This window comes from Bufo gargarizans, chromosome 4 (genome assembly GCF_014858855.1).
Source record: "Bufo gargarizans isolate SCDJY-AF-19 chromosome 4, ASM1485885v1, whole genome shotgun sequence".
Taxonomy (NCBI): Eukaryota; Metazoa; Chordata; class Amphibia; order Anura; family Bufonidae; genus Bufo; species Bufo gargarizans.
The window spans coordinates 299,593,113-299,610,110 of record NC_058083.1 but is presented as its reverse complement, the minus strand read 5'-3'; the positions used below and the strand labels follow the sequence as shown (position 1 = coordinate 299,610,110).

Below are 16,998 nucleotides of genomic sequence, written 5' to 3'. Positions count from 1 at the left end.
CCTGGAAAAAACTAAGTGTGGCCCCATGTTGTAGGTGGGTTCAAACTGACAGAAGACAGGCCAAAACAAGTAGGCATGAACAACCAAAGTAGGTGGGGCCTGCAATACTGTAGTGCAGCGCAGAATGCCGCCCCAGCAGAACCAAATACCACAGCACAGCACAAAATACTGCCACCCTCAATCAACTGTATGACCATCAGTTGAGTTCAGGAGGGTACCTGCGGCCGTTGAGCTTCAGATCATTATATACCTGGCCTGCTGCCTGTCACGGTGGGGACTGGGGGGAAACTCCCCACCGAACACCGTTGGGAACTGGGCCTAGACATAGAGGACAGGGATCAGGTCACCTCCTAATGCCACCCTAATCCTCGCCCTGACTCCTAGCCGTATGAGCAGACCCAGATGGTAGGACAGCTCATACACAGATGCGAGGAAAGGGAAAGACAGAGAACAGCCACTGGATCAGCAGGTAAGAGCCCAGAACAACAAGCACTTACCTGCCGCAGCAACAATGACTGGAGCCCATGTATCAGTACTGGAACCTGAACACCAAATAGGACACAGCACAGAACAACACACACGAAATCCAGCAAACCAGTAACTGCCTGGATCCTCATGCAGACAGGGTGCATGGCAGCCCCCGGCAGAGCTGCTCACTCACTTGTTGTTCCCCCTCTGGGGAACCCTGGGGCCTCTCACCGAAAGCACAGACAGACAGGGGAAATGTCTAGCAAACATGCTGGACTACAAACACCAACAGACCAGACATGTAACAACAACTAGATATACAACAAAATCACAAACAAAACCCACACCATACAATGAGACATGTAAGGAAGGGTAAAAGACAAACAGGAGACATGGGGGAGACCTCAATGTCCAACGAGGTGGCCCTTAAAGACTGGACACATGGAATACCCCGGACAGGAGCAAGGCTCCAGCACCAACAGAGGCTGGAGGACAACTGACTCCAGCCTACAAGCCACAGGCAATATAAACACCTAGTGACCACACCCAGCTAGGAAGTTAACCCCTTCAGCACCAGACAGGGAAGGAACCAGGAGGAAAGCACACACATGCTGCAAAACAACACGTTGCCCATGGCAACCAGCATGCACGGCAACCGTGTCACTGCGCACAACGACCAGACCGAGACACAGCCATGACACTGCCATCAAGAGGGCTTGAGTATCCCCCTGGGCATCGTCCCTCTGGGAAATTTCCCTGTAGGGTCTATGGCCAATCCACCCCTGGAGAGAAGTCATTTACCTTGTTGAGAGGTACAGTGGTCTAGGGGAGCAGATGTCATTGTATTAGAATGATGGTTCATGGACACTGGTGTCCTGTGCAAATGATCGCTGACTTCCTGTGTGTGAGTTAGGGCCATTGTTCATTGTATCGCTCCAATTGCTTCCTTCCCGACAAATGCCTGCTGGCTCAGTGGAGGTAAAGCATTGCATTTACATGCAGAGATCCCCTCCACTCTGTGAGGATGTGCGATGGCTGCCATTGCTCATCCCCATACAGATTCATTGTTTCTTAACGTTTAGACAGCACAATCTGCTGCCGAGAAACAATGGTTCACATGTCCACATGAATGATTGTTTCACCCAATGAACGATCGTTTTCCTTTTAAATTGCATGATCCTGACACCTTTACACGGGAAGATTATTGGGAATGAGCTTTCATATAAATGTTCTTCCTCGATAATTTGCCCGACAGTCTGGCAGTGTAAAGCCAACTTAACTTATAACTGTCTCCTGGTTATGGTTATGATTATAAGGGAAAATAATAGCATTCTTAATACAGAATGCTTAGTAAAATAGGGCTGGAGGGGTTAAAAAAAATAAAAAAAATAAAAAAAATAATTGAACTCCCCTTAATCCACTTGTTCGCGCAGTCCGGCTTCTCTTCTTTCTTCCTTCTTCTTTCTTCAGGACTTGCGTAAAGGACCTTTGATGACATCACTGCGCCCATCACATGGTCCATCACATGATCCATCACCACGGTGATGGATCATGTGACGGACCATGTGATGAGCGCAGTGACGTCACCACAGGTCCTTTTCCTACTGCACAGCAAAGATGAAGACAGAAGAGAAGCCGTGCTGCGCGAACAAGTGGATTAAGGTGAGTTAAATTTATTAATTTTTTTTAACCCTTCCAGCCCTATTTTACTAAGCATTCTGTATTAAGAATGCTATTATTTTCCCTTGGGTCTGGATTCAGTGTGGGTGCAATGCGTTGACCTCACACATTGCACCCACGTGGAAATCTCGCCCATGTGAAAGAGGCCTTACTAATTTTTCGTGTTTATGACTTGCACCAAGATTGATCAAGATAAAACTACTGCTCTCAAGGCGGGTTTACAGCCGATTGTTGGGAAGGAAGGGTTTACCTGCATCAATCTCCTTCACAGTATGAGGACAGTGCTGTTTAGACAGCATGATCTGCTGACCAGAAACAATGATTGATGTGCCTGCACGAATGACAGCATCACTCATTGAACGAGCATTTCATCTGTTCATCGGGTGATCAGCAGCACATTTTGATGGGCAGATTGGTCGTTCCCAAAAATTGGGCAGCCTAAATCCACCTTGGTCGTACCAATCTGGTAGATTCACACTAATGTCTCAGGTTTTATATGCCCTGCATAATACTGAATATTTGTTTTAGTAGGATACACTGATTAAAGAATTAGCCTGGAAGCCAGGAGCTCTAATGAAATTGGAAAAACTACAACTGCCGAACGAAGAGGATGGGTGGCTTGCCTGAATAGCCTTGGTATATTATTTGGTGACTCAAGTCCAGCAGTTTAGGGGGTCTAAATCTTCAGCTTTTTTGGACCCGAGTGGGAAATTTGTTCACTATTTGACTGATCAAGCCTTATCACTCAAGACACTGAAATCCCATAAAAGTTGAAGAGAAGTAAGGCCTAAGGAATACAACCATGTCTGTTTATTTAAATCTATTTATTAAAGTTTTACATCTAAAATCATGAAGACAAAGGTGAACAAAATAATGACAAAAATACTGAATAACCCATATCCAACCCTCCACATCTGTGTGCATCCAGGTCAACATCTGTGTGCATCCAGGTCATGATGAAGACGTCACGATGTAGAAAATTAAATAAGATTACATCCACTAAGAACTTCTAAAAGGTACCAGGAAGTGTGTCAAAATTAGAGATAAGTCAGGATTTTATTGTATTGGAAGGTGTATTAACAAAAATAGACCATACTGTATTTCAAAGAAAATGTTTTGTCAGTGTTTCTGTATTTGTGAGGGTATTCAGCCAATCCATTTTGAAAAGAAACATTACCCTTTTCCCCACCAAAGAGTTAGGGGGTAGAATGGGGTTGACCCAGTGATGCAAAATGCTTTTCTTACTAGCTGCGGCCCAGATGTGTAATAAAGTCTTAATGTTTCTAGGTAAAGTGAGATGAGAATCAGGGAGTATATTGAAAATAACCTACTGCGGGGTCAAGAGGAATCTAATGTTAAAGGTGCTCAAAACAGTAGATTGGATTTCTATTCAAAATTCCCTAATTTTAGGGCAGTCCCATATTAGCAACACTACATTTGGACCATGAGTAGGTGGACATGGGGGACATTTTATGCTGGAGGTATGGCGTAATATATGCTCTGTGAAAATTGAATAAAGCCATATCCGACTTACTACTAATGGGGATATGTTTATTAAGTTTTAACGTAGCAGGGCATTAAAGTCACACTCAAGTATCTGACCTACCCACTTCCCTGGACCTATTGTTTCCCTATTCCATGAAATGGTAGGGCGTAAAAACCTTTAAATATTACTAGAAAATTAGGTTTTAGATCTTGCATGTTTGAGAAAAACATTCAAGCAGGCTCCCAATGAGTTCTTCATTGAACCTGCCAGACATCTATTGACAAACCTTTGTGCCTGAATATAAAGAATTTCATGTGAATGATCAAGAAAATCCCACAATAAGCGACAACCTTGATTTGCTAGTGTTCCGTAAATTATAGGTGGGCGTTCCCCCATGAACCTAGGGTTGCCTAGAAAGAGCTTAAAAGGAGTATGGGAACTATCCAGCTTACACATATGTCTGACCTTCCGCCATGCCTGAATTGTGGACCAAAGAACCGGGTGATCTTTTAATGCTGAAGTAGGGCAGTGGGATGTATAGTTTGGTTAAATCGACTCTCTAGTTCAACATTAGCAAAGTGAGAGGAACCTCAAAGCCAGTATAAAGTGCATCTAAAATTAGCCACCAAACTGTACAGCAATAGGTCTGGGAAATTTGGGCCTCCTAACAGTTTTAGTTGTTGTAAATTAGCTAAGCATATTCTATTATGCCAGGCACCGCCCCAAATAAACTGCCGAAATGTGCTGTTAGGTATCTTGGTATTGCTTTTATGCAAAAGTAAAGGTATAGTTTAAAGTGGGTACAATAATTTAGGAAATACTATCATTTTAAGTAGAGACTGTCTGTTTTGTGGTCTGCAAACTGCTGATCTGCAAAATACGGATGTGGTCCATGTGCATGCTGCATTTTGTTGCGGAACCATTGACTTTAATGTGTCTATGGTCTGCACTTTGCAGACAAGTATAGGACATGTTCTACCCTTTGCGGAATGGACACATAGATGCGGAAGGCACACAAAAGTAATCTTTGTTCTTTCTGCATGTCTGGATGGGGCCTAAGTGGCAGACCTACCTTACTACTTATTCACAACATGTGATGTAAATGTAAGGGGCTTTTGGTATTTTGAGCTCCTCAAAATATATGCAGATATGAGAAACCTGTTGTTTGTGGTAATTGTGTTATCTGAAAGGCTGAAAACAACTAGAAATTAAGCATATGGAAAGGGTGTTTAAAACGTTCTAATAGCTCCAGGAACAGCTTGGTCAAGTCATCACAATGCAGTTTTTATAGCTGAGGCATGCTGCTCAGGATTAAGCTTAAAGGGGTTCTCCAGGAATTAAGAAAATGAAAATACCTAAATATTACTTTATTATAAATATATTCCCAAATATCTTTCATTAGTCATAATGCCTTGTTTTGTTTGGGGAGCAATAATTAGGAGAAATAAAATGGCTGCCGTTCTACTAGTACACACAAAACCTGTCCTAATTACATAGCAGGACACAGCCACATCCCCACCTCCTCTCTGTACTTCATGTCTCCTCATGAACTCTGTTCCTACAGAGATTCAGATAAAGATCATATTAAACTGTATTTAGGACCATAACCCCTGACAAGTAGGAGAGGAGGATGAGGCAGCGCTATAACTCACTGCTCTGAAGTAACTTGTCCTGTGTGATTAGGACAGGTTTTGTGTGGACTAATAGGATGGTGGCCATTTTATTTCTCCTAATAATTGCTCTCCAGACACAACGAGCCATTATAACTAATGAAAGGTATTTGGGTATTTATTTATAATAAAGTAATATTTACGTATTTTAATTTTCTCAATTCCTGGAGAACCCCTTTAACCCTATTTTGGAGATTGCTTGTTCAGAAATAATAGACAATATAGTCTGGTTTGTGGCATTTAAGAGTCTCATAACCATGACATGGTGGTTGCTGCATAAATATCCTGAAAGTCCTATGAAACCAACTTGCCCAAAGAAAGCAAGATTTGGGGATATTTGTATTTAAGAAAATGTGACTGTATCACTTGCTAAGCTATCCCTTAAAGGGGTTTCCAGGATTTTACAAGTTATGGTCTTTCCTCAGGATAGTCCATCAAAACTAAGTTGGGGCCCGACACTCCACACCTCTGCAGATCAGCTGTTCTGCAGTACCTCTGATGGCAGAGGTTGGTGCCGGAACTATAGGACTCTACCCTTTGTGGACACAGCTGGTAACTGCAGTACTGCTCATATTCAATTCAATCGGAGTAGCACTGCAGTAACCTGCTCTGTCCACTGCACAATGGACAGAGCTCTGTACAACAGCTGATCAACAGGGATGCAGGGTGTCAGACCCCAGCTGATTAGATATTGATAGCCTATTCAGAGTATAGGCCATCATTTGTTAAATCCTGAAAAAAACATTTAATGTGGCATGGTGTAGATCACAATTACTGTATTTTGTCGAGCAGAGTTTACTGGACTTTACCCCATTCTCTGCAATATGTGCAGAGGGTAGACTTTAAGGGCCCAAGTGCCCAAACAGCACAGCAGATATGAAACATATATATTGATTGAGAATAAGATGTATATTAAGAGGAGGACCAGAAACAAATTTTTAAAAAGTTAGTATGATAGATGGGCTATGGTCAGGGCAGGCAGCGGAGTATCGGAGTTGGTTAACAGGCAGAAGTTTGGCAGATGGGCAGAATAAGAATAGCAAGCCTTTACAGGTTAAACTAGTAAACTAGGAACAGTGATGGCCAGTTCGCAGTGTTCGCCAACGAACACATGCGGGCTGCCATCCTTACTCACAAGTCCGGCAATGCACAGTTAAGCCCTTACCTGTGCCTGCGCCGCGAGCCGGTCTGAAACAAATGTGGTCACCGGGAGCAGGCAGTTCCGAGAATAGCCTGATGAAGGCCCCCGGCGGCTGTTCTCGGAACTGGTGGGCATACACCCTTACTTGGTAATTCATAGGGAGGAAGCTTACATAATAGCCCAGATTTACTAAACCTGTAGATGGTGTAAACAAAGACTGTCTAGACCTGCCTCAGATTTATCTCAGGCTGGATGATAAAGATGGTGCAGGGATAGACACTTGAGCTGTTCCCCTAGGCATACAACAAAATGTCATATTATCTATGGCCAACTTATGGATCCATAATCACAATGCTTCAATACCAGTATATCCTGCTACTGGTCTTCTCCATTCAATATGACATTTCTGTGTATGCCCATTCACAAAATATGTCCTACTGCTACAGTATGTACAGTACAGCCCAAGGCACGTCTGTGGAGCAGAGATCGTTTTGTGTTAATTCATGATGGTGTGTGTCTTAACGGTGCTGTTACCTAACACTGGCCCTTAGTATGACAGTGCATCACTATAAGTCAGTGCATCGCGTTCAGTCAGTCAGTGTCAGGGCTGGGACAAGGTCCACCACCAACAGAGGCTGAGCTGCCCAAGTGCGCCCCCTCCCCTTTAGATATGTATGTTTGTTATTAATCATCATCATGGTATGAAGTATATATTCTTTCATGAAAAGTTCTACATGCCAGTCATTAAACTGCATTGTCTGTCTCAATTGTGTGATTATTGTATCATAATGGCAATCAATATAGTTTATAGTATACAATGCAACACACATTAAGAATACAAAGAGCTAGTTAGAGTGGGAAATTTACAGTACGGTACCTAAATGAGATTGTGTAGATCAATGTATTGATTTGTATATGTTAATTAAATTACTTCTTAAACATACAGAATAGCAATAATTCAAATAAGAATTGCTTAATTTATATGTATGCCCTTCTTGAAGAAAAACTCTTCTTTCAGGACAGAAACAGGTACTCGTTTAGATTCAGTCCCAACAGCTTTCTTCTCTATGTAACAACTGAGCTGGTAGTGTGCATGGATTTTTCTACTTCCAAACTTCACATTAACCAGATCAGGACCAGGGTCATCTTGTTTTTTTATTTTGTTTTGGCTATTTTTCAGTTTACCAACTATATTTTATTTGTATGGCTAGTGACATGATTTTTGTGATTTATGTTTTTTTATTACCGTATTTTCCGGCGTATAAGATGACTTTCTAACACTAGAAATTATTTTCAAAAGGGTATACCAAGATCCGATGGTATATTTTAACCCCCAGGTATCCCCATGGTGACGGGGACGCTTGCCTCAGGGTTAGAATATACAGGGCCCCCAGGTATCCACAGACCTTCCCCCCCCCCCCTCACAGGAGTACATTTATAAACTGTAATCGGTAACTTTAACTTTAATCATCGCTCATCTGTTTACTAGGATACCTTACTCTCAGCTCCGGTAACAGCAGACAGTGCGGGCAGTGCTCACTTACAGCTGTCACGTGCCTGCTCCTCCCACTAGGCGGCGCATGCACGTGACGTCAGTGAGTGAGCGCCGCCCGCTGTTACCGGAGCTGAGAGTAAGGTATCCTAGTAAACAGATGAGCGATGATTAAAGTAAAAGTTACCGATTACAGTTTATAAATGTACTCCTGTGGGGGGGGGGGGGGGAGAGTCTGTGGATGACACTGTTTAGGGGAGGGGAATCTGTGGATGGCACTGTTTAGGGGAGGGGGATCTGTGGATGGCACTGTTTAGGGGAGGGGGATCTGTGGATGGCACTGTTTAGGGGAGGGGGTCTGTGGATGGCACTGTTATGGGGAGGGGGATCTGTGGATGACACTGTCATGGGGTGGATCTGTGGATGACACATATAGCATAAGATGCTATGTAGTGTCATCCATAGATCCCCACATAGCAGTGTCATCCACTGATCCCCCTCCCATAACAGTGCCATCCACAGATCCCAGTGAGTTCCCTGGACTGGGGAAGATCGTCTTGAAGACAGGGAGGGCTGGGCATTCAGGGGTAGTCTTATGTGGCGAGTATAGCCCAAAACCTTTATTTTAAATGGAAAAGTTGGGGGTCGTCTTATACGCCCGGTCATCTTATACGCCAGAAAATATGGTACTTTTTTAGTTTATAGTCTCAAAATATAGTGAAAATCAGCTTTTTTTGCATATATTTTATTTATTTTTTTCCTCTGGTAATAATACAGTATTATTACCGCGCCGACATCCTCCACCGTATGCAAAATATTTTTTGCTGGGGATAGTCGTTTGCTGCGGTCCACATGCGGTGGGGCTGCTCCCCCAATGAAAAACACGCTACAGTGTTAGGGGTTGAGCAGCTCCCCCAGATTTGCCACTATATTTCTTTGTTTTTGTCTTGTTTTATATGTAGTGTATGTGCCTTTACCTGGCATTTAAACACTCTCCTGTGCACCTGGTAGCCTCCATCACATGGTCTGATATGGGTGTGGCTCACAGTCTGGCTTTGTTCACATTGCACTAGTTGTCCTGCTAGGCGGTTGTGTGGAAGCTTGGCTGTGAGCTGGATTACATCACCTTCAGACCTTGTTCACACCATAGGTAGCGTATTGGTAGGACCCCTTGCCATGCTGAGAGCCGTGACGTGGTGCATGTTGGGCTCCGATATCTTCCTGACAGGAATATATTGGCAAAAGTCTCAGCTTTTAATATCTGCATTTATGACTAGCCAGTATAGTCAGTGGCATATCCGTTTGGTGCATTTTTTTCTGTGATTTATGATTATATTTTCATCCGCACAATGCTCCGTTTTGTGTAGGATGCCTTTGTGGTGCATGTGGACCGCGCCGACATCCTCCACCATATGCAAAATATTTTTTGCTGGGGATAGTCGTTTGCTGCGGTCCACATGCGGTGGGGCTGCTCCCCCAATGAAAAACACGCTACAGTGTTAGGGGTTGAGCAGCTCCCCCAGATTTGCCACTATATTTCTGTGTTTTTGTCCTGTTTTATATGTAGTGTATGTGCCTTTACCTGGCATTCAAACACTCTCCTTTGCACCTGGTAGCCTCCATCACATGGTCTGATATGGGTGTGGCTCACAGTCTGGCTTTGTTCACATTGCACTAGTTGTCCTGCTAGGCGGTTGTGTGGAAGCTTGGCTGTGAGCTGGATTACATCACCTTCAGACCTTGTTCACACCATAGGTAGCGTAGTGGTAGGACCCCTTGCCATGCTGAGAGCCGTGACGTGGTGCATGTGGGCTCCGATATCTTCCTGACAGGAATATATTGGCAAAAGTCTCAGCTTTTAATATCTGCATTTATGACTAGCCAGTATAGTCAGTGGCATATCCGTTTGGTGCATTTTTTCTGTGATTTATGATTATATTTTCATCCGCACAATGCTCCGTTTTGTGTAGGATGCCTTTGTGGTGCATGTGGACCGCGCCGACATCCTCCACCATATGCAAAATATTTTTTGCTGGGGATAGTCGTTTGCTGCGGTCCACATGCGGTGGGGCTGCTCCCCCAATGAAAAACACGCTACAGTGTTAGGGGTTGAGCAGCTCCCCCAGATTTGCCACTATATTTCTGTGTTTTTGTCCTGTTTTATATGTAGTGTATGTGCCTTTACCTGGCATTCAAACACTCTCCTTTGCACCTGGTAGCCTCCATCACATGGTCTGATATGGGTGTGGCTCACAGTCTGGCTTTGTTCACATTGCACTAGTTGTCCTGCTAGGCGGTTGTGTGGAAGCTTGGCTGTGAGCTGGATTACATCACCTTCAGACCTTGTTCACACCATAGGTAGCGTAGTGGTAGGACCCCTTGCCATGCTGAGAGCCGTGACGTGGTGCATGTGGGCTCCGATATCTTCCTGACAGGAATATATTGGCAAAAGTCTCAGCTTTTAATATCTGCATTTATGACTAGCCAGTATAGTCAGTGGCATATCCGTTTGGTGCATTTTTTCTGTGATTTATGATTATATTTTCATCCGCACAATGCTCCGTTTTGTGTAGGATGCCTTTGTGGTGCATGTGGACCGCGCCGACATCCTCCACCGTATGCAAAATATTTTTTGCTGGGGATAGTCGTTTGCTGCGGTCCACATGCGGTGGGGCTGCTCCCCCAATGAAAAACACGCTACAGTGTTAGGGGTTGAGCAGCTCCCCCAGATTTGCCACTATATTTCTTTGTTTTTGTCTAATAATACAGTATTACCCTAAAACTGGTTTTCTTTTTTTTTATTTGCGTTTATGTAAATTTACATAAATGACATGCCCAATTTAGCATAATTGGTTCTTGGCTAGCAAGAGATTTGGACAGGGAACATTTTTGGGGCCATTTTTCTTATACTTTTTTATTATTATTTATTATTCTATTTATTCTTATTAGTTTTTATACTTTGTCCCTCAGGTCATAAAAGACTTTAAGACTTTAGTGACCCAGGTGGCTCTTCGAATAAATGGTTGCCACCTGTCCAGAAATTCTGTAAAAATCTGTGACTTTTTTTCCTGGGTCTGTGAGAAAAAAACTGATGTGTCAGTGATTTTTTGAGGATGGTGGTACTTGAGCAAGTTATTTTCAAGGTAATTATTATTAGTTCACAGTTTCCAGGTAATACTGGTAATGAGCTCGTGTCAGTATATTGAGCTATTGACTTGTATTATTTATAATCTTTATTATTCATTATGGTTTTCCAATTTTGTTAAAAATAAAATGTTGCCTGTACAGGATACTTGGATAACTTGCCCAGAAAAAATAAAAATTCCAGTTGACAACCCTGCATAACTATAGTCCATAAAACAAAAACGTCTGCTGATGTTAACTTTGTAAAATGTATGGAAATAATTCTAGAATGTCATCTGTGATATCTGTGTCCCTCATGGTTGTATAAATGTAAAAATGTTGTTGAATAAAAAATTATCTGATTAAAAAAATAAACATAATTTTTGCTTTCACTACTACTCCCTTCCTCCTCTTGCACTATATTCTGTTGCACGGCTGCTTCTAATTGGTAATCAGCTTTCTGCTATAAGACTGTGGTTGCAGACCTCCTCCAGAGTAGGTTCCTAGCTTGCTAAGTTCCTGCTAAGGTGTTTGTTTTCTGTTGTCTACTGTGCATCGACTTGTGCCTATTTACCGTTGTAACCCTCTGCAGCCAGCCCTGACCTGAGACCTATATCATAAATTTGCAAAAACTCTGCCTTCCTTGACCTCGGCCTGTTTCGGACTACATGTTCTGCCTTATTCCTTAGTACCCTGCACTGGTGTCTCTGACCCTCCCCCCCCCCCCCCCCCGTAGGTCTGCTGTCATCCACACTGAGACTACTCCAACTCCAGGAGGTAGCGACCTTTTGGTTCCCTGCGGCAAAGTTTACTTCACTGTAAAGAGTTTAATGGGTTAATTCCAGGGAATTGCTCGGATAATGGTCTTATCAGCATGGCTTCATTAGGGATCGGTCATGTCAGACTAATTTAATCAGTTTCTATGAGGAGGTAAGTTCTAGACTTGACAGCAGCGAATCAATGGATGTCGTGTATCTGGACTTCTCCAAAGCATTTGACACTGTACCACATAAAAAGTTAGTATATAAAATGAGAATCCTCGGACTGGGAGAAAACATCTGTATGTGGGTAAGTAACTGGCTCAGTGATAGAAAACAGAGGGTGGTTATTAACGGTACACACTCAGATTGGGTCACTGTCACTAGTGGGGTACCTCAGGGGTCAGTATTGGGCCCTATTCTCTTCAATATATTTATTAATGATCTTGTAGAAGGCTAAAATATCAATTTTCGCAGATGACACTAAACTGTGTAAAGTAATTAACACTGAAGAGGACAGTATACTACTACAGAGGGATCTGGATAGACTGGAGGCTTGGGCATAGAAGTGGCAGATGAGGTTTAACACTGACAAATGTAAAGTTATGCACATGGGAAGGAATAATGCAAGTCACTCGTACATACTAAATGGTAAAACACTCGGTAACACTGACATGGAAAAGGATCTAGGAATTTTAATAAACAGCAAACTAAGCTGCAAAAACCAGTGTCAGGCAGCTGCTGCCAAGGCCAATAAGATAATGGGTTGCATCAGAAGGGGCATAGATGCCCGTGATAAGAACATAGTCCTACCACTTTACAAATCATTAGTCAGACCACACATGGAGTACTGTGTACAGTTCTGGGCACCAGAGAACAAGACAGACATAGCAGAGCTAGAGAGGGTCCAGAGAAGGACAACTAAAGTAATAACTGGAATGGGGCAACTACAGTACCCTGAAAGATTTTTTTGAAAATTAGGGTTATTCACTTTAGAAAAAAGACGACTGAGGGGAGATCAAATTAATATGTATAAATATATCAGGGGTCAGTACAGAGATCTCTCCCATCATCTGTTTATCCCCAGGACTGTGACTGTGACAAGGGGACATCCTCTGCGTCTGGAGGAAAGAAGGTCTGTAGACAAACATAGAAGAGGATTCTTTAAGGTAAGAGCATTGAGACTATGAAACTCTCTGCCTGAGGAGGTGGTGATGGTGAGTACAATAAAGGAATTCAAGAGCGGCCTGGATGTATTTCTGGAGTGTACTAATATTACAGGCTATAGCTACTAGAGAGGGGTCGTTGATCCAGGGAGTTATTCTTTTTGCCTGATTGGAGTCGGGAAGGAATTTTTTATTCCCCTAAAGTGAGGAAAATTGGCTTCTACCTCACAGGTTTTTTTTTGCCTTCCTCTGGTTCAACTTACAGGATGACAGGCCGAACTGGATGGACAAATGTCTTTTTTGGCCTTATGTTCTATGTTACTATGTTAGGTTTAGATCTAAGTCAAACCAGTTGGTTGACACAGTAGTTCCACACACTGTGGTAACACCCCTTTGACACGATTTGAAAACAAGTCAATTAACGGAAATTGAAGCATGCAAATGACAAATTACTTACCTGTATGCTAATAAAAGTGGTATACTGATGTGCTTTCACCACTAAATATGTCGCTTCTATGTCTATAATTCCCAAGAACATATACTTCCACCACCTTCTTTTCAAAATTGCCAATAAGTTTTCTTCCCCTGAAATTGAACACAAGAAACGAATAAAATGGTTTGAAATCACACAAATCAGAACAATGGATTTATTACTTTTAATTCATAAAAAATAAATATTTTTAATGGAGTTGTCTGATTTGGACATTGACCTCAAAGTATATCCATTTGGGAACATATAGGTCTGCTGTACTCAGTGGAGGAACCTGGTAGGAAGCGTTCGATTCCCCTGTAGCACAATCACAAGAGAACTGATGTTACATGGCGCTCATCAAAATCAGTCTATATAATGTCAGTATAATACATGAATGTACCAGGTACTCCAAAGCACGAGGTGCTCATTCTAGTTGCCTTCCACTCACTGCACCTAATTGATGAACATTAAAAATGAGGGATTCCCTTGAATTAACTCAGATTAGATCTAAGTTTTCGAAAATGTTTTTCTAAACCAGACAATCCTTAAAGGTTGGACTACATCACCACTTAACCTCATGGTCAGTAGGCCTTCCAGATTAGTTAGCTCACTCAAGTGATATCTCAACATGCAAGAATAGAAAATGATGTAGCATGTAGATTGAAGCACCAGCATGGTGAGTAATATTATGAAGGTTATTATCTTATCTCAGGCTATTTAATATATATATATTTTATACCTGGAAACAACTGTAATGTCAATGTGTGATCAATATACCGTGTGGTACGACCATATCCTAACATACAATGTATACATTTCTGATCAAATTATGGAAGTCATCTGCAGGATAGTTTGAGATGTCCAAATTAATTTTATATCCAACCATTGATCACAGACCAAGTCTGTTATTGATTTTATTTGATTCCATTGTTCCTTTCTTACCACCCAGAAAATTCCAGTTGAATAGGGGGTGCAGAAGCCCCCGGCAAATTTGATAATACATTTTAATGTAAATTGATAGAAGTTGTGCTTGTATAAGTCTGCTTTCATTGAGTGAAGAACATTGTTCTCCTCTAGACTGGTGAATCTTAATGACAACTCATTTGAACTGTGGAATATCTATAATTCATGCATATTTGTATTTCAAAGGAAATTTGAAGTAGAAAAAGTTTCTGTACAATAAAGAGGGTGAACTTTATTTCTATAATAGTGAATATAAAATACATCCTGTGCTTCATTATACACTTATCCTGTGCCTATTATACACTTTCTCAATATATTCACCTACTAATGAAACCACAAAAGGTACCAAATGTCTCATAACTCAATGTAGCCTATCCTCAGGCACAACACACTCAAAACCTTACTGAAAAAGGGCTAAAAGCTACAAAAAAGATACATTATTTTATACTGTATGTGTCTGATGTAGGTAGAAGTAGTTTAATAGTTTTACACATCCGTTGTATAGGATTACATCTGTTATATTTAGCAAAGTCTGTAACACACAATAAAATTATCAAACTGGTGTAAAGTAGAACTGGCTTAGTTAACTATAGTAACCAATCAAATTCCACCTTTAATTTTCTGTAGTAGCTGTCAAAAATGAAAGGTGGAATCTAATTGGTTGCTATGGGCAACTAAGCCAGTTCTACTTTACACCAGTTTGATAAATGACCTCAAATATTACTATATTATTAGATGATCACTGCTTGTTGATTGATTGTATACAGTGCAGTGTTCTCAGTTTCTTCTTCTACATCTACTATGTGTCTTCTCCTCTCTTTGGCTAGGCCCAGGTCCATGTAGCTGTAGGCCCCATCCTAGGGACACTAGGGCAACCACTTCAACCAACAACACCCTGTCATAAAATGGCTTTGTGCTACAGAATTCCTGTGCTGGCTATTGGAACTAATTTTACACCCCCTGCCCCTGTCAATCATGGCAACTGGAGCCCTTTATCACAAAATAAAGTAGCCCTGGCGTTCACTGTAACAGCTCTATCCCACAAGGTCCCACACATTAAACCCCTGTGTAGACTCTTCCCAGGACACTGCACTGCTATGTCTGAAGCCAACCCGCCCTTTTACCAAACAAGGTTACAGTAAACACAACATAAAGTATAATACAAAATATCCCTTTAAAGGGAGGATGTCATCAGTTTTGTCCATAATAAACTGCCGACAGCACCATGTTGGGGCTGGGGAGAGTGCAAACACCCCTTTTGTGGAGTTATTCTCATCAGCAGTAGTGTGAATGTTAAGTTTTATTCTGACAGATTCTGGTCCTGAAAGTTCTCAGCATGGGGCCTCTCTCTAAATGCTCTCTGCATTGAGCTGCTTCACAGCCCCTCCCCTTTGCTGTGAGTGACAGATGTAGTAACCAACCATGAGACAGTTACAGCTGTCACTCAGAACAGAGGGGGAAGGCTGTAAAGCAGCCCAGTGCCAAGAGACAAAAGATAGCACTTTGCAGTGAATCTGGCAGAATAAAAATGTATATTCACACTTCTCCTGATACTAAAAAAGTTCCACAAGCAGTATGTTTGCACTGTGTTTCCCAGCCCCTATTTTTTTTTCATGTCCGTTCCGTTTTTTTTAAGACTGTATGGAAGTTACTCCATGTGCATCCCGTTTCCATATGTCTGTTCCACAAAAAAATAGAACATTTCCTATTATTCTTCGCATTATGGACGAGGATAGTACTGTTCTATTAGGGTCCAGCTGTTCCGTTCCGCAAAATATGAATGCACACGGATGCCGTCATCCGTGTTTTTTTCGGATCTATTTTTTGCAGACCGCAAAATACATACTGTTGTGTGCATGAGCCCTAACACTAGTATATTTCAATGATGTATGATATTAGTGGTTAATATTAGGGATGAGCATAAAATTTTGTTCCAATACTGTACAGAGCGAGCACTCCAATCAGTATTAGAATGTATTGGCTCAGATGAGCTGAAGTTATTACGTCACGAAGTCTCGCGAGACTTCGCGTAACAACTTCCGTAATTGATTTCCACTTGTAAAAAACCATTTCCTGAACTCGGGTTCAGTCCCAAGTGGTACCTTGGAACCAAACTCGATATATTTTTTTATAGTAGAAATTAATTTAGGAAGTTATTATGCGAAGAGACTTCGCAAAGTAATAACTTCGGCTCATCGCAGACAATACATTCTAATACTGTACAGAACGCTTGCTCCGTACAGTATTGGAACAAAGTTTTAAGTGAATCGACTTTGGATGTTTCATCCGAAGTCGATTCGCTCATCTCTAGTTAAAATACCTTATTACAAATATACAAAAAAAAATTCCAGGATTTTTTTACTGATCACTTATCCTCTGGATAGGTCATCATTATCTGATCAGTGGGGGTCCAACACCCGGGAACCCCGCAGATCAGCTGTTTTGAGAAGACACCGGCGCTCTTGTAAGCACAGCTGCCTTCTCGCAGCTTACCAAGCATAACGCTGTTTGCTGAATAGCAGCTTCACTTGGTAATGCGCTCAGCCCCATTCAAGTGCTTCAAGGCGGAGCTGCCTTCT

At 42.0% G+C, this 16,998-nt stretch overlaps 1 protein-coding gene across 1 annotated transcript in view; it reads right to left on the bottom strand.

Moving 5' to 3' along the window:
• Positions 1–16,998, bottom strand: part of SLC35F1 (solute carrier family 35 member F1) — a 336,892-nt gene that overhangs the window by 75,564 nt on the left and 244,330 nt on the right. Inside the window, exon 3 of the mRNA XM_044292308.1 lies at positions 13,442–13,569. Within this exon, the coding sequence (XP_044148243.1) occupies positions 13,442–13,569 (128 nt within the window). The remainder of the gene's footprint in view (positions 1–13,441; positions 13,570–16,998) is intronic.